The following is a 24,814-nucleotide window of genomic DNA, read 5'->3' as shown; positions in this document are numbered from 1 at the left end:
AATAAATATTGGAAACGACGAGTACACCGTGCTGGAATACGATAGTGTCCATTATAAGATTGATGAGGCAAATCTGACGTCCAGGAATACCAAAAATTTGAAAATTGTGGTCAAGAGATTATTTAAATTATCAAAAGAATTGAAAAAACATGGAGAAAGGAGTCCACTATTGAGAGTTGATAATCAGACAAAAAAAGTTATGGATTAACCCTCCTTGGTACTTAATGTATTTTATACCAAATTAGTAATTACTGTTCAATCCGGAAAATGATGTCAGTCTTTTGAAAAGTAAATGCGCTCTAAATTATGCATTTTAATTCAAATATACTAAATCCAGAGTAAGACGACAAGGGGCAAAGCTTATGTTAGATAGTATACCCAACCTTACACACATAATCGCGAATTCAACGTGCATTTAGTTTTCAAAACGTTAATATTGTTTTTAAGAGTTGTACATATCTTTTCAGACGGCTTTCAACTTTTTGATTTCGCAATCGTAAAGACGAGGCAGGGTTGCATCAAGGACAGAATCAGACGGACGCTGTACTACAGAAAGAATGGACTAGACCGGAAGTGTCACTTTGTGAAGGACCCCATTGTGCGGAATGAACCGATTACCTGGACTTTTAAGCGGGATCGTGGCGGCGGATTTATTAGAAAGATGACAAATCAAATGTTTGAACATGGGTTGACCGCGTTGTGGTATTATTCGTATGAGAGGGAGGCACTTACGAGGCCAAATTTGAAAAACGCGGCATTTTTAGATATTACGCATGAGGTTTTGAAAATACGAAAAATAGCTTTTGCATTTGTTACGGGGATTATTTTCATTGTAATTGGTACCATTGTGGCCTTTATTGAGAAGATTTATCATTTGTTGAGGGTACAACCACACGTGGTACCCTTTACACTATGTAGGCTCATAATCTGGAGGTAATGGGGGTGGGGAAGATAATTCAAGATGATTGATAACCTTTGATAACTTTCGCGGCCCGAAATTGTTTCATTTTTATTTATTATAGTTATCGGATATATTTATGTAAATACAAAAATTTGCTACATATTTTAACAGACACATTTTGACCTGAGGGGCCTTCCATAAATTACGTAATGTGAGGGGCGGGTGTGTAAAACTCCAATGATATCGTGCCTCTGCCATACATTTGTACATGTCAAATGGGGAGGAGAGGTCCAGAAATCGCGATTTTTCACGACGTAATTTATACACGGCCCCAAACCATTTGCGGGGGAGAGCAACATACTGTTTTAGAACGTACCCTGTCATTATCACAGATGCATATTTGTACTTCGAGGTCTCTAATTTCTCCCGCCGGAACTTCTCGACTAATAAATTAGACCCTTTATCGTTTTTTAGGACAATTATAAAAATCGTCACCGACCAGTCCAGAGGTACAGGTTTAGAGAAAATGTGTATAATTACTGATTTTGAATGGTCCCAGTACCAATATATCAGTGGGAATTAGATCGAGTCCAATTTTTATCGTCGAATTCCGACAATAAAAATATACTGGGGATCATCCAAAATTAGTAAATTACTGAAAAGTAAAGTTGATATTTACGTTTCAAAATGGTAGCATTATTTTCAAGAGTGTAGTAAACTTTGTAAAACATGGCATATTTTGTCGAAAAAGAGGTCACACATTCTCCAAATTAATCGTGATGAAGTCCACGTTAAGATTTGTGTCGTCCATCGGTGCGTTTATTGGATGCTTGGTTACGCTGCGAATTATTTCAAATCTTCGTTCGTACTCGGAAATTTGCAAATTTAGTCGTGCGATGGTCTTGCCTTGTCCCGAGATGATGCCGTCTTTAAGGGCAAGGTCATTTTTCATTTTATCGACTCGCTCCTTGGCCAAGATTCTGTTCCGCCGGGCAGTAACCGCGTTACGGATGCGTTCCGTGGTCGGCTCGAGGTCGTATTTCTTCACGCGTGGGGGAGTTTGTGGGACGGATTTTCTTACTTTAGGTCGGCGGCCTCGCTTCTTTTTGGATCGTGGTGGTTGGGATGTAGTAGATAACTGCTTATCGATCTGTAGTTGTGATACATGTGGTATCTTGAAATCATCTTGTGGAGGAATTTCTTGATGATAAGTTCCTGAGAAGGTAGTTCCCTCCCCCATGGGAAGGAAATCAGTCGATATGTGACTAGCCGAGGGTAAGGAGCATGATCCCCCTATATTTTGAAGCTCGACTGGTCTCAGGGTAACCGAGCCTGGAAGAACGAGGTAAATCCTATCATCGTTTTCGACCTCTGGGGGATTGACGTTTCCGAATGGATCCATTATTCCTGCAGGAAATGCGTATGTTTTTACGCTCTAAATAACTTTAGAGACAAAACGTAACCCGTAAGGTGTTAAATGTAAATAAAGCTGTGTGATTAAGAAGACGTCTTGTCAGTGTCACCAAGGGAAAATTAATCGAACACCCATGTACATATGTTCGAACACGCATAAATACATACAGTTACTCAAAAAATTGAAGGCACCATTCCCTGTCATGACACAAACCTTGTTGTTTTTGCATTCTGGAAATTTGTTATTCTTGTGAAATATATCGATTCTATAGGAAATTTAATGGGGATTTCAAAAATCGTAGCAGTTTATTGCTGACTTTAACGGTTTTCAAAATATTGTAAATTTAGCCAAAAAACTTCGAAAATCCATGTCAAAAAAATAAAGGCACCTTGATAATTTTTCGGCCTTACGGTTGGCCCACAGACTCCAAACTAAAAATCACCAGATAAGTTTGAGGTGCAATTGGTTTTAAACGTGCCAAACGCAATTTGACAATTTGGAACATTGAAAAGGTCGAGTTCAATTGGCAGGAAAGACCTCAGGATTTAGCAAACCAAAAATGTCATCGCTCTCCACGACAAAAGGTTAGGATACTCTATGAAGTGTTCCAAACTTTAGTTTTCGACGTGTATCTTGCGAGACATCGTTAGAAAATGGAAGTTAAACTTGAAGAGAAGGAAATTTATGAGGCCGAGAACCGAAAAGGGCAACGACCGCGCGGAATGATCAAAATATGGTCCGTAAAATTTTGACCCACGGAGGACCCTCGGTCCCATAATTACTTTTAGAGTTCGCCAACAATTCAAAGTACATACTACACCTGAAACGAATTGCAACAAAATTCGGCAAATTTTACTTAAGGGCCAAGTAGCGTGGAAGAAACCATTCATGTATATTTAAAATATGAAGGATCACCCCCAATGAACAAAACCACACAGTAATTGGACTATCATCCACTGTAAACGAATTATTTGGAGTGATGATATTAAATTTAATCTATTGGAGTCGGAATTTATCGACTTATTTATTGATGCCTGGGAATTTGTCAAAAATCTCCCTCTGGGGTGCGATTGATAAGGGGTGCGATTGATAAGGGGCGGAGTTGTAATGAGTTGGGCTCCTTAACCATTGGGTGAAGTTGAAACATTGCACTTTATTGTTCTAATTATAACCAAGGAAGTGCAATAGTTCATTTTGTGGACAATTTGGTCACTTTGCTCAGATACCTGCGTCCTCAGAAGAACTTTGCCACCAAGAAGTATGGGGACCCCCAACATTCGGCGAATATCATCAAGCGGCACTTCGAGGAAACTAGAGTAAACGTTCTTTATTGGTTTGCCCAATGTTGCGGCCTAAACCACGTGGACTATTTATGCGCCGAATTAGAACAGAGAATTTTTAGCAGTAAACCAACACCAAGAAATTTGTGATGAGTGATCATCAGCCAGAAATGGGGTAATTTAGGACCGGAAGTGGCCAAAAACTTGGTGGATTCTGTTTCATGTCACCCCCAAGCAGTAATTGATGCAAAATGGGACTTGGCAATGTAGTGATAAAAATTTACAAGTATATTTTAATAAAAAAATAACATGGTGACTTCCATTATTTGGCATGCATTTTGAAAATTGAGCGGCTCCATCTAAAATATTGCACAAACCACTACAGTTAGCAATAAACTGCTATGATTTTTGAAATCCCCATTAAATTTCCTGTAGAATCGATGTGTTTCACAAGAATGACACGTTTCCAGAATGCAAAAACAACAAGGTTTGTATCATGACAGGGAATGGTGCCTCCAATTTGTTTAACTCTACGTTACGGCGTTTTCAGAATAAAATCTATACTTTCAGAAAACATAGATTTGGATAAAACTTAAAAAAACACAATTTTTTAAAATAACGACATATGTACATATTTATATAACGTCTGTACATTAGTTTTGACATATTTTTGGCGAAACGTCACCTTACTCACGATTTACAAGAAAAATAAAGCACCTCAACGGGTCACGATTTAGAGTATAGGTACAAACATGAATTGTGCTGATAATTATTTATATTTATATATTATTTATTAATATGCGTTCAATTATTTAATTTCTTCTAGCATACTCACTAATTAATTTTTAATTACTTGCCTACCTTTTCCCATGGTTTTCTTTATTAATTCCTCGCAGTCGCTCCACGACGAAGAAAGGCAAAGTTTGAAGTTTTTATTTAGGACTGTCTAAAAATTGTGCATGGAGTGAAGAACTACAATCAAATCAAACGATTCTCAACAGTGTTGCCACGCGCAGTGCAAATTTTTTGCAAAGGTGGCATCCACCCTGGAAAATGCTTATTTCTTCTCTTGAAACCTCACCCATGAGTCAAGTTAATGGATGAATACCCACGGCAGATTAGACTTGGCAAAGATGTGAACACTCTTAAAAATCTGGTAGAGTCAGATATGCACATATATTTAGACACATTACACTGGTAGTGATTTGTTAATAAGTTTCTACCCGATTGGTAGTAGTTTGCTTATGAGTGGCAAATTTTTCATTGCCACAACATTATTACACATTAATATATGTACATATGTATGTATTTGTATATATGTACTCCGGTCAGTTATAATATATATTGTTGCGTTTATTCATTGGAGTATAATTATAAATTGCATTTGTGTACATTCATAAAGGGTTAATGCATGTAATTATTTTTAAATACATCAATTTATTAATATATATAATACATACACAAGTGCAAGTTTTCTAAGAGTGCAGTACATACAATCCTGAATTTCTAGAGAAACGTTTCACTCTTAAATCAGTATGTACGTAAATACTTTGAAATACGTTTCACTCTAAAATATGTAAATAAGCCATGCGATGCAGATGATGTTTCGAGTTTGGGTGGACGCATACATATCTGCAGACTGTGCGGAAAGGATGCGACAAATTGGTGAAGAATTCATGATCGTTTACACGTTTCTAAATCTGTACATATTTACATAATACCTAAGACAGAAGGTAATAATAGTTTTAGAAAATTGATAACATTTTGCATGCATGGTCCCACACCTTGATAAGCCAGCCACATGCGTAAGATAACGTTAGACGTTTAATATTGCTTGGCAGATGCATACGTTCAGCAAAATAGTTATGCACTTAAAAATACATATATACATAGATGGATAAATGAATGCTTGTTGTATCTATTTATAGGGCCCGTTCATAAATAACGTTTTACGAGAGGCGATTTTGCATACATTCATGCAGCTAAAATGATGTCGCCCCCATAAATAGGATAGATGTTGAGGGGGGTAAGTGAGTCTAGAAAATTCAGATTTTTGCCTTGCATTATTTATGAATGGACCCATACCAAAAACTATGTCGATTGTTTAAACGCAAAATACTAAATACGATTGCCATATTCAAAATCATTAAGGGATTTAAAGTCAAGTTTTGTGATAGGCTTGTACATAAATTTGCAAACCTAAAATCTGCCTTAATGTTGGTCAACTTATGCAGTTGTGTAGGTTGCAAAAGTCGACGTGAGTTTATTCATTATTTTCATTTATTTTATTAACAAATACACACATTCATACATACAGAATTGGTTATGGTTAATTGATTATTTAAAGTTTTATTTATTCAGCTAGGACAACATATCGATGTAAATTTATAAGACCTACTCTCCATCTAATAGGGCGAGTCACCTCACTTTCATAAATCTCACATGCACATTTTCGGCGATACGGGAAGGTTTTCGAAGTCGTTATTTCGCGAACGCGTGATTAATGAGGTGGCTGACCATTTTAGTTGAAGAGTAAGTACTTATATAATATTGACACTAAATTAATAAGTTAACCTGAACTTACATACACAATGCAGTATTTGCGAAATAACATAGTTTGCATACCTAATTTAACTCTGTGGCTTTTAAACTCAAAGTTAAACTCTAAATGTTTTTAAATTTAGGAACATATGTAAAAGGGTTTCGAAAAGGTTCATTCATAAACAATTTTTACATGAAATGTGTCTCAATCTTTGATCATGATCCATTAAATTGTGTATTCAAATAGTCTAACTAATAGAGCGGCATATGTATGTACATGATTTCTTTAAAGGTTTTTTTAAACAGCAGCAATCTCCACTACTTGAGTATGATTCGATTAATGGATTTCATGGCGGGAATAAAATTATGATATTTTGCAATTAGGTTACGTTCATAAACTTCATGACGCAAAGGGGGGTGGGTGGGTGGTCAGGGCCCAATGATATCGTGCCTATGTGACACATGTTAAAGGGGGTGGGTGGGTGTCAAAAAAGCCGAAAATTTGCGTTATGAAGTTTATGAACGTCCCCTTATTTCATTTAGAAATTTGATCGTCTCCAGTAAACGTGTGTTTGAATGAAATTTTAAGGTAAATATGTATAACAGGATTATTTATGTAGATGCTACACTTCGTCCATTACAGCGAGTCACTTGATTTGCATATATACATATTTCCGCATTTGCGAAATAATGGTATATAGTTGTTTTAATATTGGAGGCCCGTATCGCCGGAAATGGGCATTGTGAGATTTATATCTTTGGATATATGCCAATTTATAAATGACTCGCTGTAATGAAGGAAATACGTAACTAAATATTATGGCGGAATGCGTAATTTACTTACTACATCGCCGTGGAAATGGTTAGTTAAATATTGTCAAAGTTCAAATTTGTATCCTCTATTGATACCCCATAATTCTGCCCGTTAGGCGGCAATATAGCAGTTTGAATCATCCATAATGTATTTTTATAAGCTGCATTTTCTAAATCTTTCGCTTTAAGAGCTTTGTTCAAGTTGACATTTTCCTCTATTTTAGCGGCAAGGTCGGCTCGCAGCTGTTTGTTTACTTCCTTCAAACCTTTTTGTTCAAGGGCGGCCTTTTTTAATTCGGCGAGCAGCTGTTTGTCGAATTCCTTCTTCTTCACACGTCTCTCGTATGCTGCCTTCCCCTGACAGATGCGTTTGGTCGTGGGTTCCATTTGGTGTGCTTTTATGCGTGGAATGATTGGAGTTGATTTGCGTTTATTCGGATTAGGTGGTCGTCCCCGGCCCCTTTTAGGTGGTGGTGGTGGGGTGGAAGGTAAGAACGTTTCAACGTTCTGGGCTAGTTGTGGGTCATGCTCAGGTGGATAAGGTAAAAGCGTATCAACGTTGTGTGCTGGTTGCGAGGAATGCTCAGGTGGATAAGGTAAAAGCGTGTCAATTATCGGGGCAGACGTTGGTAGTGACTCAAACTCATGCAATGAGGTTGTGGAAGCGGATAAATGCGAACCTGTGAACTCCATATGGTTCATGAAATCATTTCCTGGAAGGGCAAGATCTTCTTGTAGAGTAAAGAAATCTGATGAGTATGATGTCAATACAGACTCGGATGGACGAACCCTGCCAGGTCGTTTGATCCGATTCGGTCTAGATGAACTTGACCGAAACCGAGCGCTTCCAGATGGATCGGGTCGGAACGATGAACCGTTGAGACCAGGAAGTCGTAAGATTCGGGAACATGTACCGTAGAAATTATGTCGGTCTCCGCGTAATTCTCCGGCGTGGAGAATGGGGAGGTAGCGAAATAATCCTGCCTAAAACAAATTGAAAACCGTCACATCGCTAACCAGCTATGAACGATTTATGTATAAGAAGGATTAATTATGTAAAGATGTATTACCGGTTTATGGTCCTGTATTACTTAACGATCGGTGCCCTGTAGAAGTAGGATAGTGGGTTGATTTCTATTGACTAAATTGAAGTAAAAATTAAGAAATTCCCATTGTTTTAGTGACATTTAAGTAATTAATACATTTCTAGGCGACCATTTGCTAAGCAATGTTTAATTTTTCGCATACCGTTTCTTGGACGCTAGTTTGATAGATTATTTCCTCTCGTAGAATGAATCACCTTCTGAGAAGAATTATTGGCTAGGAGTAGTACTTTAGACTTGAACTGGATAGAAATGGGCTTCATTTTATCTGAGTGTGAAATCAATGCGAAAAATATCTAACTAGGTATACTATTTAGGTGGGTGGAGAGTTCATATATGCCACTATATGCAAATATTGCACACCATATCGGTATGAAAAAATATGCAAAAATTTCCGTGCTAAAATCACTTTTGAAAAAGTAATGACGATTCAAGTGACGCAAGTCTAGAAATTTTCTCAATGCTTTAACAAAGGTGAAATTTTTGCTTTTGACCATTACGGATTACACTCTTTCTCCACCACTGGCGGAGACATCGTTTCGCTACGGTTCTAATCACTGTCCAAATTAGCCGCCCAAAATGTTAAAAATGCACAAAAAGTGTCCAAAATAGGAAATGGGCCAAAATGTTGCAATTTCTTTGTTATATTTTTTTGCAAATCTAGGCACATATATTTTATTTTCCTAATTAAGGAGCTTTAAGCACAAATATAGCATTATTTGGAAAATTCTGTAATTTTTCATAAGGAAACATATTTGAGCACAAAATTCCAAATAATGCTATATAAAGAAGATCCACTAACGTCGCGGACTAACGCAATAAAATGCTCAGAACTTTATACACAGTTAATGCAATTTCACAAAAATTGCATATGTTTACTACTAAAGGGTTTGGATTGCCATACAGTTCAAATTTTAATAATATAATTCCGCTGTCTGCTACAGATGGCATTTTCTTCTTCAGATTTCGCGTCAAATTCCGACCACAGACTGCACCTACTTCCTAGCTAATTTTCGTCCATCTGTTCTTAAATTTTCGTAAGGTGTCTGGCGTTTCTGAAACCTTAGAATGTTAGGATGTAGTCAGCGCCCAGAATTTCTTAATTGGTCGCAGTTGAGGAAGATTTGGTGGGTTTTCGTTTTATGGCACAAATTCAATTTTTTTCATATGTAGGTACTAAGTGACCTTTTTGGCGTCATGGGACCTTGCGAGGTCAGACCAAAACAAAACTTTATTTTTTTATGATCTTTGGTAAGTAACGATTCCAATCGCCCTTTAATGCATGATTCAAGATGAACCTCCTGGTTTGCAGTGCCCTCCAAAACGACGGGATCGGAAAAATGGCCGGCGCTGGAGATACATTGCCAAATTCTTCATTTTTTGGGAATTCGTCTTTCTTTTGGACTTTGTCTTCATATTTTACTTCACTGGGGTTGGAACTATGGAAAAAATGCCTTCCTGGAAGATTTGAAGGGTCAGCTGTGACGTAGGGCTCATCGTCCATGATGACCACTTTTCCCCGAATCTTCTTCAGAAATTTCCTGTAGCATTTATGAATTCTTTCTTGTCGGGTTGGTTTGTAATTTATGGCTGGTTTTTTCGTTCTCGCTATAATCCCTAGTTGCTGGACTTCGATTTTGCACAGATAGCGTTTTGAAATCTTGACCTTACTTGCCGCTACAGCCGTAGTCGTTGATGGATGATTTTTGAAGATTTTTTAAATCCGATTTTTGACTTTTGTCGTCTCTAGCTTTGCAGGTCGACCAGTAGGGACTTTGAATTTGACTTCATTGGATTCCTCATACTTTTTTACGTATTAGTAGATGTTGGATTCAGAAATACCTTCTTGTTTGAAAAAATGTCATGCAATTTTGGAAACACTGCTTTATTTTTATGAAACTCATTCACTCCTTTTGTCAACTCTTTCCTTTCAACCCCAGTTTTTCTAGTCATAGCCATGACTCAATAATTGGTGACATATATCAATGGAAAGCTTATACTTTGATCTATTCAAAACTATTTTTTTCGAAAAATGATTTCACTGTGTTCCCGCCTAGCGCGCCTTTTACGGGGCAGTCCGCGACGTTAGTGGATCTTCTTTAAATGTTTTTTCATACCTATATAGTGTGCAATATTTACATATATTGGCATATATGAACTCTCCACCCACCTAAATAGTATACCTAGTAAGTCCGCAATGGGATAGTGATAAATATGTTGATAAGCATTCCAATAGATAAAATGCACTATATTGTATCGTACAATGTGCAATGAGTGCAGTGACCGGGGAAGATAATCTGGACGGTGGGGACATTATCCGTATAACCCGCTCTCGAAAATTACACTTGCCTACATATTTATCTCTACGGTGAAGAAGTTTAAATAAAATCCAGAATTTAGAGAAAAAAGTTAACGCAATATTCGGTATAACCTGAAATTTTAAAAAATGCAAAATTTTTAAGAAAATTTAAGAAATTTATTACCATTTTAAATTGTGGGTTGACTTGGTCGAACCAGGGTTCGCAAAACCGGGTTTTTGTGGGTTTTTGTAGGTTTTTCCAGGGTTTTTGTATGATTTTGGGGCAGATTGAAACAAAATCCCTTAAACTACATCTTAGATCAATGCTAATTAAACTCTTGGATTCATCATGGAATTTTTAGAATTTTTATGTGAGACTTGAATTTCCAGGTTTACATGCTAAACATGAAGTTTAGATTTAACAGTCAAAGTCAATGATAACGCTTAAAATTGCATGCTGAATTCGTATATTAAGTTAGTTTTTCGTTAATATATAATTTTAGGAATTTTGGTTCAACCTGCCCCAAAATCTACAAAAACCCACAAAAACCCAAAAACCCACAAAACCCCCAAAAACTGCGGAGTTAACCCCTCGAAAAACTCTCGAGGTTTGGATTTTCTAGAAAACCCCCGGGGTTTTCCGACCCCTGGGACGACGTTTTTTAATTCCTGTACACGAGACCGTGGGAGCAAATGCGCTGCATCGTATCCCAACGAAAATCTGTGTGGGGACATGTCTCCCCACATCCGCGGCCACCGAATGAATTGCAAAATTAGGTGTGGGTGTAAACCGTTCATACATACGTAAAGATGTACTTTGGGTCACGAAAAACTAAGAAATGTGCCTCAAAATTTCTTTCCAACCAAACCCTCTCTTGGCGCAATGTTACCCCGGAGGGGGCGTGGTTCTAAAATTTTTGCAATTTAGGAATCAACAAGTCGCCTAAATAAATCCAAAAATTTAAGGATTTTGAATATAATCTTTCGAATTCCAAGAGAAACACGCTTTGCAAAGATGCAGCATATTCGGTGGTGGCTTTATTTACAAGATATGTAGTTCTTCAGTTTCTTTAGTTGTAATGGAGACCCGTATATTACGTTTTTAAAAAAGTGCAGGTTTTTACACCACCCCTTTCATATCATTCACATGTATGTTGACCTATTTCGCATGTGGACGTTGCCTTAAAAACCATACAAAGCAGCGACGTCGCCACAGTCCTTTTATCACGAGGTGCATATACCAAATGATTGAGAACGTTCATTTCTGTCATTTCAAATTGAAGCCTGGTGTAATACTAGATATCAAAACGCATGTACATATGTAGCTTATCAAACCTGACGAGGGAATAAATTCCACCGTGACGGTAGCTGCATTAACCACGTGGTCGGTTTTGAAACCCCACTATGCCGTTTTACCCATAATGTTGTAATGAACACAGGAACGATACCCTGGCTTGAGTCGCACTTGGGCACAAGTCGACCCAATTCTTTGTGCATGGCCCTCTAGCACATCGAAATTTACATAACTACGTATCGTATACTTTACATACATACATACATACATACGTGGATGTAGGAGACGACGCTCCCCAAATAATTTGATAACGTGTTATCTTTCCACAAGCTGAACGTTACATTGAGATAAATTTTACACTCAAACAGGCACCATTTTCATAAGGATTACTCAATATTTTCTTCATTGAGAAGAGTGCATCGTAATGCTTACAATCCATGTATGCGGGTTATCAGGAGTTTACACGTGTTCTCGGGAACATTCAAAAAATTTCTCAGCAGGGTATGCTACCCCGGGTTTTTGGGGTATTGCGGGTATTGGTGGGTTTTGGGTAGCAAATTTGAGCACTACCCATTGGTAGTCGGGGTAGTCGGGGTTTTCGAATTTAATAAAATATGATAACTGGGCATTACTAACAAGTCTACAAATTAATTAGTTAGTAAAATAAAATTAATAAGCAGCTTGGCTGCAAAATTATTGCATAACCAAATTATTTTCACAACTGATTACCTGGGCCACTGGCTCAGTTTACCCCCAAAACCCCGACTACCCCGACTACATGGAAAACCCAGGTAAAACCCCTGGGTATGGGTTTTCAATGGCAAAACCCAGGGGTTTTCCTTACCTGTTTCTCAGGAAGTTTAGGAAATGCACGAAATCCAGGCATGGCTAAACCATTTCCTACATGATAATAAATCATTCCCAATCCTGATCGCAAAGATCAGTACATACATACATTGATACATTAGGTGCAAATTTAATTGACTCGTAAAAATGCATATTTATATTTACATTAACTCTTGTTTCGCTTCGTAAGGTTTACAAAAATTTACGTGAATTTTGAATGTACAAAAACTTTATACATAATTTTTTAAATGCGTTAGGCTTTCTATTCTTAATTCCTATCGTCACCAGGACGGAAAATACATATTTATTACGACCAATCAATTATTATTATTCCCTGCATACATTCATATGTATCAAATGTACACTAGAGACCGTGCGCAAAAAACATCACCAAGTTAACGTTGACGAGACATTACGATTCAAATTCTGCACTTTTGTAAAATCATGTTTATGTAAAAATGCCACCCTTTACCTACACCCTTAACTAATCGATGACATATTTTATGTAAGGTCTCACCACGTATCGCAGTCAAGTTATGTATGTCTGTAAATACTGGTACTTACTCATCGCATAATTTTCGCGAAAAAACGTTCCCCAAATAATTCGCGAGGCTGCAATCTTGCCATATCGCATCGTCACGAGGGTATTTGTCAATCCTTTCCGTACACTTGTTTTTCCAGCTTGCTTTAAATTTGCACAGAATTTGGCAACCTGCTCGTATCACGGTGTTATTGCGAATTTAATTTGTACGTTGATTTTCTCCCTTTAAATACGGAATCATGCGAATTTCTCGTCAGTCCGAAATCTACGCTACGCGGAATAACAACTTAATTTTGCTCCTCCGTGGAGATGGGGAAAAGTCTGGAGAGGAAGTAAACATAGAAAACCTCTGGAGAAAGGTGAATATGCAAATAATTGAAAGTTAAAGGATGATGCACAAATCAATTATAATGTCAAATATGTAAATTAAAGTCAGATTTTACAAAAATAAATTTTAACAATTTGTTTTATTTATAGATAACATCACAACGTTTTTGACAACATCGTAGCACAGCGACCGTGTCAATTAGATACGATACAAAGTTGGTAAGTAAATTATGTCGCGATTTTTTTTTCACCGTGGTAACAAAATTGTCACCAAGTATATGTACATACACACTAAACAAAAATAACTAAAATTTACTCAAGGTTGGATAAAAAGGGGAGGACACAACCGAAAGGTAAATTTTGTCCAACGTTGAATAAAATTTACCCAACCGATGTGTAAAATTTATCCAACAAATTTTGCAAATTTTGTCCAACGGGTGGGAAAATTTTAATTATTTTTGTTCAGAGTGTACAAAAATATTCATGCTTCGTTCCTTTGTGATTATGGAAGAATAAGTTTTCAATTTTTCAATTGCAGAACTAATGAATCCCTCTCATCAGTTTGAAAACGGTGATTTTAATTATCTACCATTCTCCTCGATTGAGAATGGTGAGATTGACTTCACATCGTTTCCGGTCGGTGCTGGTGCTGTCGAGCTGACAACGGACCAAGGTCACACCTTTGACCTCGAGTCAACCTTGACCTCCTTGGTGGCGTGGCGAGACGACAGCTCAATCGCCATGGATACGGACGACCTCGACGTCACCTTGCCATTTTCAGATTTGATAAACCATGCAGCTCTCTTATCACTTGATGAGCCCACGTCACAAAGTGAGTCATCATCAGAACCAGATAACTCGCTCGATGAGGTCTTATCTTCCATTACGTCATCTCCAGTCGATATTGAGGCAACAGACACACAATTAGGAGACATCATATCGCCACCACCTCAAAAAAGAGGGCGGGGCCGACCACGAATATTGAAAAAACCCGCGCCTAAAACTGCTCCCCGCGTAAACAAATATGAATTGGAACCCATCACAAAAGACATCCGGAATGCGATCGCGGCTAGAAAAAATCGCGTCGCGGCGAAACGACGGTTGGAAAATCTTGTAGCGGAGAACGATGCCAAAGAGGAAAAAATTTCCCGCTTGGAAGAAATTATTAAAGATAAAAATTCGGAACTTACAGATTACAAGAAAAAATTGGAAATTATTCAGCAAATTTTGACAAAGGGGCAAAATCAGGTGATAATTGATGACACAAATCTGGACGTGGATCAACTCGAGGCGACCATTTTGGAAACGATGTGATAAATATTGACTAAAATATTTAATATTAACTTAATTTTAGGAAACTTATTACATATGAAAAATATTTTATTTTTGTATAATCACTGATTTTTGAAGATGGGCCGTATTCAGATTGGAATTCGATCTACGGAGGAGAACGTGCGACGTTTGCCACGCCAAATTTTGATGCCCTTGGGATGCGTTGTCGGACTTAAGCAGGACCGGAAAAGGGAAGGAGGGTTCGACTTCATGGGTCCATGTGGGCCCGTTGCACCCATTTAAATGGGCACTAAACGCTAAACAGGAGGCATTTTAAATTCACGAAAATTCTCAGATTTCTATACATAATTTAAACTTTTTTTGAAAGTTCTTCTGCTCGATGCAATACGAAACTGTAGATTTTTAAAGTTTTTAAATTTTTGACTGCTATTGAAAACTGAAAAAGTGGAGTATAGTTTTGGATAGAGGAGAGGAAATTTCTTGAAGAGAGAAATTATTATTTTGAATCTGAGGAAAAAATTGGGTTTTTCGTGAATTTGAAATGCCTCCAGTTTAGCGTTTGGTCCCCATTTCGGTAGGTGTGGCCGGCCCAAATGGACCCATAAAGTCGAACCCTCCTTCCCTTTTCCGGTCCTGCTTAAGTCCTACAACGCATCCGAAGGGCATCAAAATTTGGCGTGGCAAACATCGCACGTTCTCCTCCTAAAATGGACTCGATTAAATTCCGTTTGCATGCCGCCGACCGTCCAAAATTTGTGATTATGCCTTATTTTAACTAATGCCGCCCGGAATCTTATTTATTTTCTTTGAAAAAAACAAGCAAAAATTTTAATTAGGAGTTCTGGGCGGGAAAATTCGAAACTTCTTCGGAACCTTGTAATATCGACAGTTTGCGATTTCCGAAATTATGTCACACTTCCATGTCGATTAAAATCATTGGACGGATCAAGGATTGAGACACGTTTTGAAAATTGATTTCGAATTTTTCGAAATGTTTCGAACTTAGAATTATAAAAAAGTAATAAGGATTTTTTAAAGTTTTGACTCTGGTGATTTCAATAATTTTAAAATTCTACCAATATTTTTTTCTGTACTTTTTTGAAATTCTAAGTTCGAAAAATTTCGAAAAATTCGAAATCCATTTTTAAAACGTGTCTCAATCCTTGATCCGTCCAATTATTTTTGTCGACATGGAAGCGTGACATAATTTCGGAAAATGCAAACTGTCAATTATTGTACTTGGAGGAATTTAAGTTTGCCGTTTTTGTACCATAATCCATCCCCATCATTGGTGCTGGATTGCGCGGCAAAAACGTCAAACTTAAATTCGTCCGAGTACAATAGCTTCAAATATTATGAAGATGTTTCCGATGACTTAATTGGTATTTTCTTTAAAAATCTTAAAAATAAAGATTTCAATCATCCGATTCATATATTATCGATTACTTCTTTTAATCAATGTCTTTAATTAATCTTAAAAACATTGAAATAAATATATAAATATGTATAATTCGTGAAACTTGAATTGATACTTAAATACTGTCTTTCTAATACTGTCATGCCACACAAAATTTGAGAATAAATTACATATAAATTATGAAAAACCCCAGATTGCAAAGAAATATTCACGGAAATTGTTCCATTTCGCGGCATAATCATAGAAATCCTGCAAGTCCTCATTTAACACACCGAGAATAAAAAGTAAGCAAATTGCTCCTGGGGGTGTCTATATATGACCTCACACAGGATTGGTTGCGTTGTGCTACAGAATTGTAGTAAATTTGCTACCATCTTGTAGCATATCCTTACCCCACTGTTGCGGTTAGTCAAAATGTGGCAAAAAATTTACTACAATTCCGTAGCATTCCGGTGAGGTCATATTGCAAGTTTACTAAAGAGAGAGCATAAATATACATACACCGGAACTTGACTCATACCTATGTACATATGTACATGTGCATCCTGTCCTTAAGGCCTCAGCCACATATGCGTTTTTTGCTGCGTGATGCGGCATTTTTTGATGTTGATGTTGATTTCCACATCATCCACATCAAAAAATGCAAAATCGTTCACATTTGCATCATTTTTTTGCCGCATCATTTTGACGCCACAAGTAAGATGCGGCAGTTTTTCACACTGCATTAATTTTGTCAAATGTGAATAGTTTTGCAACTCTTTCACAATATTCTCAACTCATGTGAACATATTTGTCTTAGAAATTCAAAATAAAAAGTGCTCTTGTATCCGACATGGGGTGTTTGTTACTTTTTTTCATTTTGATTTCCTTCATTTACTTGTTCGCTTCAGCTTTTATGTCGACATAATAAATCCAAACATTGAAAAAGAAATTTTTGAAAACTATTTTGGCTAGTTATAGTGCATATTCATCAAAATCAATGAAAAACAAGCGAACTAACGTTTTTAAACAGATTTTATAACGATTTGACTAAAAGATGCACAATATTCTACTTTGCTGCTTCTCTGGGAGAAGCCGCAAGATTTTGAGATGCGCAGGAGGAAAATGAGTTGCGGCAGCAATTTGATGTTGCTGCAAAATTATATGTGAACAGGCGAGCAGCAAAAGATGCGAGAGCAAAAACTGCGCGCAGCAGAAGTTTTGCTGCCACATTTTTTGGCGCAAATGTGAACGATGGTGATGCGTGATGTGGCATCAAAAAATGTCGCATCACGCAGCAAAAAACGCAAATGTGACTGGGCCCTAAGGCAATGCTTGAATGGGAAGAGTGATGCATGTATGTACCTACCTAACAGTTCTGTCCGTTTGGATCCTCATCGTTTTATGTAGTGAAAGGGTTATAACTTTTGTTTCCTATCCCTTAACGATTCCTACTAGAACAACATGTGTGTTGTTGTTGTGAAAGGGAAAAATTTACCAAGGAAATAGATATTTCGAGAAGAAACTCACATAAATAGTTCTACGTAATGATAAAGTACTTTAGTTTATTGTTACATACACTAATTGTTAATTAGAGAGGGGCATATTTACATTGTATTTGACTAATAGATGGCAGACGAGACAAAAAGGCTTGTGACTATGGGGGAACAGCATCCGTTGAAAAACTTTGTGGTAAATTCGCTGATTTTCTACATATACATATATCTTTAACTATATAGATATTTAATCCTATAATAAATACAGAGAGTGTTCTCCTCTCCTGGAACGATTTTTAAGAATTTTTTTCTCACAAGCTGAAGAAAGACGAACCAACACGGCTTTCAAAATACATAAGCACTTTATTCACAGTGAAATTTTCAACCCTAAATCTGCTCTTACGGTAAAAACAAAAATTTATGAAATCCACACCACCGGTGTCAATACATTACTTAACCGCGTTGGTTACAATGCTGAATCCGAGTTAGGATGATTTTGATAGCGGTGGTGATAATGTTATAACCGAACGGAAAAATTTCACTACAACTCGGAATCACAATTGTAACCAAGGCGGTTAAGTCATATATTGACACCGGCGGTGTTGATTTGACAAATTTTTGTTTTGAGTGTAGGAAGCAGACAGATGTAATATATTGATTCTTCTAAAGTACTTCGAAACCCGTTTTGTTTTATGTATCCTTTCCTGGCTTGTGACACCAAATTCTCAAAAATTGTTCGAGTAGAATGGGACACTTTACTTGTGATATCTTCGTCTAGATTGTTTCCAGACTGTTTGAAATAATAATAGACGAAACATTTCCTCCTCGTTTGAATGGGTGGGATAAGCACGAAATGATTAATTTGTCCTTCGTTTGCGCCGAGTGGGCGTGCGAGGCAAGGAAATATATTCATCAGCGAGACGAAGACGGCAGATATTTCTTTTTGGATTCCTGGCTCTCGTCTAGGCTAGATAATGGTAATTGGATGACCACCAGGCCCCGTTTGAGGCATGGGCGGGCAAGGCAATACTCTCTCAATAATTTTTTGACATAATTGTTAAGGGCGGTGGTACTATGCAACTCTACCGTGTGGTAACACTATAGTAACAAATTGTCTTCTGAGGGTAAGAAATTGCCTCCGGTATCGGTGATATTTTTATTACGTCAGCATAGACATTGGGGGCTGAGCAGGATTTAGCTTCTGTATATTTATATGCTACCCTTTAGTGATAAATTATTATCCACGCGGTAGAGTTGCATAGTACCTCCGCCGGTAACAATATCATCAAAAAATTCTTTAGAGTGTGCACTACATAGATGAAAAGAAGCTTGTGGAGTTTTATAACTTATCATGCAAAACAACAAGTACAAATTTGTAAAAAGTATTCTATGTTTTTGTATCAAATATTCAATGACATTTTTTGCAAACGTAGTGATTTGTGCAAATGCAATTAAATGCAAAAGGCAAATTTGTGTAGGGATAACATATATAATAAGAATGGTGAAAAATTTTGGGCGCCAAATTAGCGTTCAGGCCCCATTCTATTTATGCCTAGGGCGCCACATTTCCTTGAACTGGGCCTGATAGTACTTAAATGTGGGCTTGAGTAATTTGGTGTTAATCATCTACATATCTATTGGATACAGGTGCTGGGCCGACCGTTGTGGCCCTACTGCCGCCTGCCCTCTGGCCAGCTGTGGGGCCATGCATATCAAATGTTGACGCGTCAAGGCGCTGTTTTTCAAAAGAAAGTGCTGCAAAGATTTCAAAACTTGTGCCCGATTTGGAAATTCTCGTGGCCTCCGTGGCATTTTCAAAAAGTTGGTTTAAGAATGGTGAGTTCTGGCGTTTTTCCGGGGCTTCTGAGATTCTTGTGGGTCTTTGTAGAATATGGGGCTGGTTGATGCATAATTCCTAAAATTACGCATTAAAGTAAAACTACAAAATTCAATATTATAGTTTAGCACAGCATGTTCATTGACTTTTTAACAAGTCAAAAGTTTATTTTTTGCTACATTGAACACCAGAAATTAAATCAGAAATCTAAATATAATGAAATTTGAAAATTCAAGAAATTCTCGAAATTCTATGCTAATTCAAAAAATTTAATTTTGACCCATATTAGTTCTAGTTTAAAAATCTTCAATCTGCTCCAAAAAAAACCCAAAAATCCTGTTAAACATTAAGACTTTTCCCAACATTCGATACCCGGGGTATCGGTATCATACCCCCAAAAACCCAGAAAAACCGGAGCCTGACATAGGCTCCCGGCTCATTTACTTGGAGTCCTTCTTAACTAACTCTAATAAAGAATATATTTAGAATCTAGTAACTGCCTGAATACATACATACATATGTAAGTACTGGTAATTTCTTACACATTCCAGGCTATTCAATCCACACCGTATTTGACGGGAGCCTACAATTTCTGAACGTCAAGGAGCTCACGTTGTGGGTCAACGGGCCTTGTCCTTTTGTTGAAGTGCGCAGCCAAACTTATCCCGGGCCTGAGTCCAGCTATGAACTCACACCGGAACAAGAAGTTAGCGAGTCCGAAACAATGCTAAGGGCGTTCCCAAGGTTGACCGTGTTAAGCCTAGACAATCACATTTGCCCTGTTTTGGAAGCCATTTTAAGCATGCTTGAAAGTAATAATTTTATATGCAAGGTCGTATGAATGTCACAATACAAGGGAAAACTTTTCAATCAGAGAAATTCGTAAATTTCCATTAGCTACGGAAATTTTTGTCTATTTTTGTCGATTCATAAAGTCAAAACTTTATGAATTTTGTCAATGAACAGTGTTCCATCAGTTTTGATAATAATTACTAAAATTTCAATCCCAAAATCTTGATTTGGGGGATTTTCCGTCTGCCAAATTTTCCTTTGTAGCGCGAAATTTAAACCACACTTTGACACGAAACGTATGTATAAAACGGGAAATGTAAATTAAAACATTTTTAATGTATTTAGACGCACCACCATCGCTTGAATCTATCTACCTCGTCGTCCGATCGGAATGGGTGACAAAAAAAATCGTGGCGCAATACCCGCTCCTGATGCAACCTCACTGGATACAAATTCCTATCACGAAAATCTTGTTCGTGGTTTTCGTGGGCATTGAATACCCTACATTTCGGGAAGATGTATTTTTCTTCCAGGTTTTACTAAACCATTGCTCTCTAACTCTGGAGAAATTGGAAATTACTGAATTGACTGGTATGTATTCAGATTTTATCGTAAAAGGATTTGCATCGGGTTGAACCGAGGGGGACGTCCATCAATTGTGTCATGCAAAAGTCGCGAATTGCTAGACCTCCCCTTCCCCTTTAGCATACAGGTGTCACGTATTCGCGGTATCGATGAAGCCTAAGCCCCGCACCCCATCATTTCGCGCCACATATGTAATTTACGGACGGCTTTTACTACTCAGGACTAATTTTTGTGCAAAAAGTTTAGCAAGACGGGGAAACAGAAACTTAAATGTCGTCTTCAAACTGACTTGAATAAACACTCTCATTTGGTACACTTTATAGTGAAATTGAGGAAATTCCATTGTAGCAGTAATTTGATAAAAAGAAAAGAATGCCTTTTCGCGCGAAAAATCTGTCCTCACTACTACGTAGGCATTAATCGTTAACGACAGGCTCAAAAATGATTTCCCCACAGCACACATGGACAGTCCCAAGGTAACAATTGCCTTTCCAAAGATGCCTCGATTAAGAAAAATAAAGCTGGTCCAGATGCCTTGGCCACCGCACATTTGCTACCGATATTTTACCCCCCAAGTGCAGGACGATGACCCCGCGATACAATTTCCATCACTAGAAGAGTAAAATTACAAATCGAATTGACAGCGGAACACATTGCTGACAAGCAACACCGGGATTGTTGAGCGAGTTATTTAGAAAAAAAATTGAGCCAAAAATTATGATGAAAAAATGTAAAAAAAAAAATAACTTAGTTTGCGTTGGATGGCCCGTTTACGGATCAAAGTTCCTACATAAATATGTCCCTGTTTTTCACCTTGAGGAGGAAAAATCGGAAAAAATTTTCAAAAATAAATCGTTACAACGCATGTAACCAAGGGGTGAAAGTAGTGTATCATACGTCAAACTGAACACAATATTGTGTTTGCCCCTTCAAGATCTGTTAAAATTGACATGTCTGACGTTTCTTCAACATGTTTATCAAATTGAACTGTTGTTGACCTTTAAATAACCTCTAAGTGACATTTCGTGACACGTGAGGTCAAAATGGAGGTCACCATTGAATTCGTGTTAAATTTCTCTGTAAATTGACATACATATGACCTATGACCTTTGGATGACCTCTGAGGTCAAAATGGAGGTCGCCATTGAATTCCTCATTCAAAAATAGTCAAAAACGATGTGTCACATGCCACAACTGAAATGTGACACTTTTTCGTCACTTTTCGTCACCGTGACGACGTCATCGTCACAGGAGACGTCCAAACGTAAAATGACATGAATTTTCGAATTCCTCGTTGAAAAATAGTTAAAAATGATGTGTCACATGCCAAAACTAAAATGTGACACTTTTTCGTCACTTTTCGTCACCGTGACGACGTCATCGTCCCAGGTGACGATGACACAGTATCCATCTTCGAACTCGTCCTGTCCCACCACGTTAGGAGTTTACGTTCAAAATTTCCAGTGTCTATGTCTTTCCGTTCAAAAGTTATTGGACCAACGGACAGACGGACAGACAGACAGACAGACGGACAGACAGACAGACAGACGGACAGACGGACATAACGATCTTATAAAGGGCTTTCACCCCTTAATAACTTAGTTTGCGTTGGATGGCCCATTTACGGATCAAAGTTCCTACATAAATATGTCCCTGTTTTTCACCTTGAGGAGGAAAAATCGGAAAAAAATGTTCAAACATTGAGCTTTGCCGCCGATATTTTTCTTCGAAGGAGCCAGTCGCCGGGCCATGTGCTTCCTAATGTTTGGTTCGATTTTTTGATATAAATCCCGGTGTAGCTTTGAAAAACGGTTCCGTTGCGAGTTTTTTCATGTGTATTTTATGAAATTTTAAATCGTTGACATCTTGCAGACTTCTCTTCGATGGAGTTCAATGCTATCAATCAAGCGAAAAATGTTACGATCTGGACGCCACCTTGTTCATGATTGAAGCCCTATTCCCGTCAGAGACCAAGCCTTGCGAGTCGTTACAAATGTTGTCAATTTTTTCCGGGGTGCACGATGAGGTGTGGCAGAATGACGAAGATATAATGCGGCTACTACCTCCTCCCATGGGGCATCTTGAAGTTGAGAAGAATCATTTATGTCAGGCATTACCAAGCACGATTGCACGTTTTAAAGGAAAAATATTATCCAGATTTCCGAATTTAGTGACGGAATGTGAAAATTATATCGCTTCGATTTAGAAACAAATATGTACCCACAGAATTTAGCGTTGTAAAGTTAGAAGTATTTAGCTCACTCAGTAGTAATGACTTTGTAGATATAACTTTGAACCATTAATATGGAATAAGCTGCCAGAATGGATCCATGTTTTTGATACGATTTTGTACAAATAGAATCTCACAATTGAATTGCGAAATTCTCACTTTTTTACCTGCAAGCTAAATAAATCCGTTAAAACGTTGAGAAGTAAATAGTTACGGGTGAGTCCCTACACGCAAAACACAAATTGGTCAAATCAACACCGCCGTTGTCAATATATGACTTAACCGCCTTGGTTACAATTCTAATTCCAAGCAGTAATGAAATTCTTCCGTCCGGTTATAACATTATCACTACCGGTCACAAAATCATCATAACCCGGATTCAACATTGTAACCAAAGCGGTTAAGTCATATATTGACACCGGCGGTGTTGATTTGACAAATTTGTGTTTTGAGTATACACATTATATGTGACAAGCACGCTTCGAGTGGTGGTTTACATAAGAGTCCATTTAACAATTTAACAGAATCTGCTCGTTGTTGTGAAAGTGATTTAGGTAAGCACACAGTTGATCGAATGGAATCGAATCAAATAAATTTTTTTCAGCAGAACCTCGCACAAATTTGCGTGATGCATACACTGTGTAAAGAAAATTGCGCCCCATATTTTTCATTCAACTTAAACCCATTGTTATTCATCTTGTTGAAAAGTGATCAATTTCATTTTTGGAAACAATAGCTTAGTGTCCAAGGCTTTCGAGTAAATAGGTAGGATTTGGGTCCTGTAGTAGTTTCCGGTTACAGTCTGACCGGCTGGAACAATGTGCAGATCCGCGAAGAGAACCCACCAGCAACCATAAGTTTGAGTAATTTTTTCAGTATTAAAGTGGGTGGGACATCCGACCTTTTTTCAGTTCGATAGCGTAGATTCTGGTGATGAGGCTGAGGGCAAAGTTCAATCCATGTCTCATCCGTAAACAAGATATTTGACCGCTTTTCCTTACATCCGTCAGGTACCCGTTTTCGTTGAGAAAAGTTCCAAATCTCACCCGATCAGAAATATTTTTGGCACTAAGAAGTGGTTTACAGGAACTCTTAAACGCAGTCTTACCCCATGTTGTAGTTTTAATGAAATTTTGAACGGTCTGGTGGCTTAATTTCTTATCTTTTCTTAAAAACCGTTTGGACTCGCTTAGCGCCTTCGCACATTTTCTCACCGAACTACCCAATTTTCGGTACATCCGACTCTTTATCATGTTTTTTGTTGTAGGGCTGGCTTTTGTTGGTCTACCGGTCCTATTTTATCACAAATTGATTTCCGGTTTTTCCACCGCCACACAGTCTTCCGATCCAAACCCAATTTCCTTGCAATTTGCATGGGGTCATATCCCTCTTCGTGAGACTCGCGCGCGAACTGTGAAACAGGACAGGTGTTCATTTCTCTGTGTCTTTTTTGTTTTTCAAAAATAATTAAAAAGTGTGAAATGGAAAGCACCATTTCAAAAAATAATATCAGTGGGTCTGCCGACCAACCGGTCAAAGAGGCTGCGGCCTTAGAAGACCAGATTCTGGATATGGAGGTGAACTCAGGAGAATTGGTAAGGTTTTATTGTGGTTTGGGCTGCATGGCTACATATATAGTCGTCGATCCTCCTACCATTACTTTTTATAAAAATGTTGATAATTTTATTGTTGCCATTATTATTATCATGACGATTACACTTACCTGTGTGATGCAGATCGACGAACCGCTCTCCAAGCTTGCCATTACGGCAGAGGAGGAGGCGATCATCGTGGAGGATGACGACGATGAAATTGGGCTCAGGGGG

General features: G+C 37.8%; 3 protein-coding genes across 3 annotated transcripts; 2 read left to right on the top strand and 1 right to left on the bottom strand.

Moving 5' to 3' along the window:
- Positions 1 to 992: 992 nt before the first annotated feature.
- LOC118433285 lies at positions 993 to 4,549 on the bottom strand. Its single transcript, XM_035845067.1, has 2 exons — positions 4,457 to 4,549; positions 993 to 2,308 (listed from the first exon to the last, which is right to left on the bottom strand). Exons 1-2 carry the CDS (start codon positions 4,464 to 4,466, stop codon positions 1,656 to 1,658), a joined length of 663 nt encoding a protein of 220 aa, XP_035700960.1. The 5' UTR covers positions 4,467 to 4,549; the 3' UTR covers positions 993 to 1,655.
- An 8,748-nt stretch (positions 4,550 to 13,297) lies between these two features.
- LOC110861882 lies at positions 13,298 to 16,079 on the top strand. Its single transcript, XM_022111016.2, has 3 exons — positions 13,298 to 13,391; positions 13,510 to 13,578; positions 13,898 to 16,079. The coding sequence occupies exon 3, from the start codon at positions 13,903 to 13,905 to the stop codon at positions 14,671 to 14,673; it is 771 nt and encodes a 256-aa protein (XP_021966708.1). The 5' UTR covers positions 13,298 to 13,391; positions 13,510 to 13,578; positions 13,898 to 13,902; the 3' UTR covers positions 14,674 to 16,079.
- A 2,248-nt stretch (positions 16,080 to 18,327) lies between these two features.
- On the top strand, positions 18,328 to 23,243 carry LOC118433268. The gene is made up of 6 exons (XM_035845027.1): positions 18,328 to 18,521; positions 19,192 to 19,380; positions 19,933 to 20,193; positions 20,519 to 20,764; positions 21,215 to 21,377; positions 22,631 to 23,243. Exons 1-6 carry the CDS (start codon positions 18,398 to 18,400, stop codon positions 22,962 to 22,964), a joined length of 1,317 nt encoding a protein of 438 aa, XP_035700920.1. The 5' UTR covers positions 18,328 to 18,397; the 3' UTR covers positions 22,965 to 23,243.
- Positions 23,244 to 24,814: the final 1,571 nt, after the last annotated feature.

The sequence above is a fragment of the Folsomia candida genome, unplaced genomic scaffold (assembly GCF_002217175.1).
Source record: "Folsomia candida strain VU population unplaced genomic scaffold, ASM221717v1 Fcan01_Sc046, whole genome shotgun sequence".
NCBI classification, from domain to species: domain Eukaryota; kingdom Metazoa; phylum Arthropoda; class Collembola; order Entomobryomorpha; family Isotomidae; genus Folsomia; species Folsomia candida.
The sequence above is the reverse complement of the archived record's forward strand: the minus strand, read 5'-3'. Positions and strand labels throughout refer to the sequence as shown.

What these genes read in the sequence shown, in the direction of transcription:
- LOC118433268 (XM_035845027.1), top strand. Translation starts at nt 18,398, where the DNA reads ATGATTAATTTGTCCTTCGTTTGCGCCGAGTGGGCGTGCGAGGCAAGG. An exon ending in CTCGTCTAGGCTAGATAATG is followed by an intron (nt 18,522 to 19,191) that starts GTAATTGGATGA and finishes TATTGGATACAG; the next exon opens with GTGCTGGGCCGACCGTTGTG. An exon ending in CAATTTCCATCACTAGAAGA is followed by an intron (nt 21,378 to 22,630) that starts GTAAAATTACAA and finishes GACATCTTGCAG; the next exon opens with ACTTCTCTTCGATGGAGTTC.
- LOC110861882 (XM_022111016.2), top strand. Translation starts at nt 13,903, where the DNA reads ATGAATCCCTCTCATCAGTTTGAAAACGGTGATTTTAATTATCTACCA.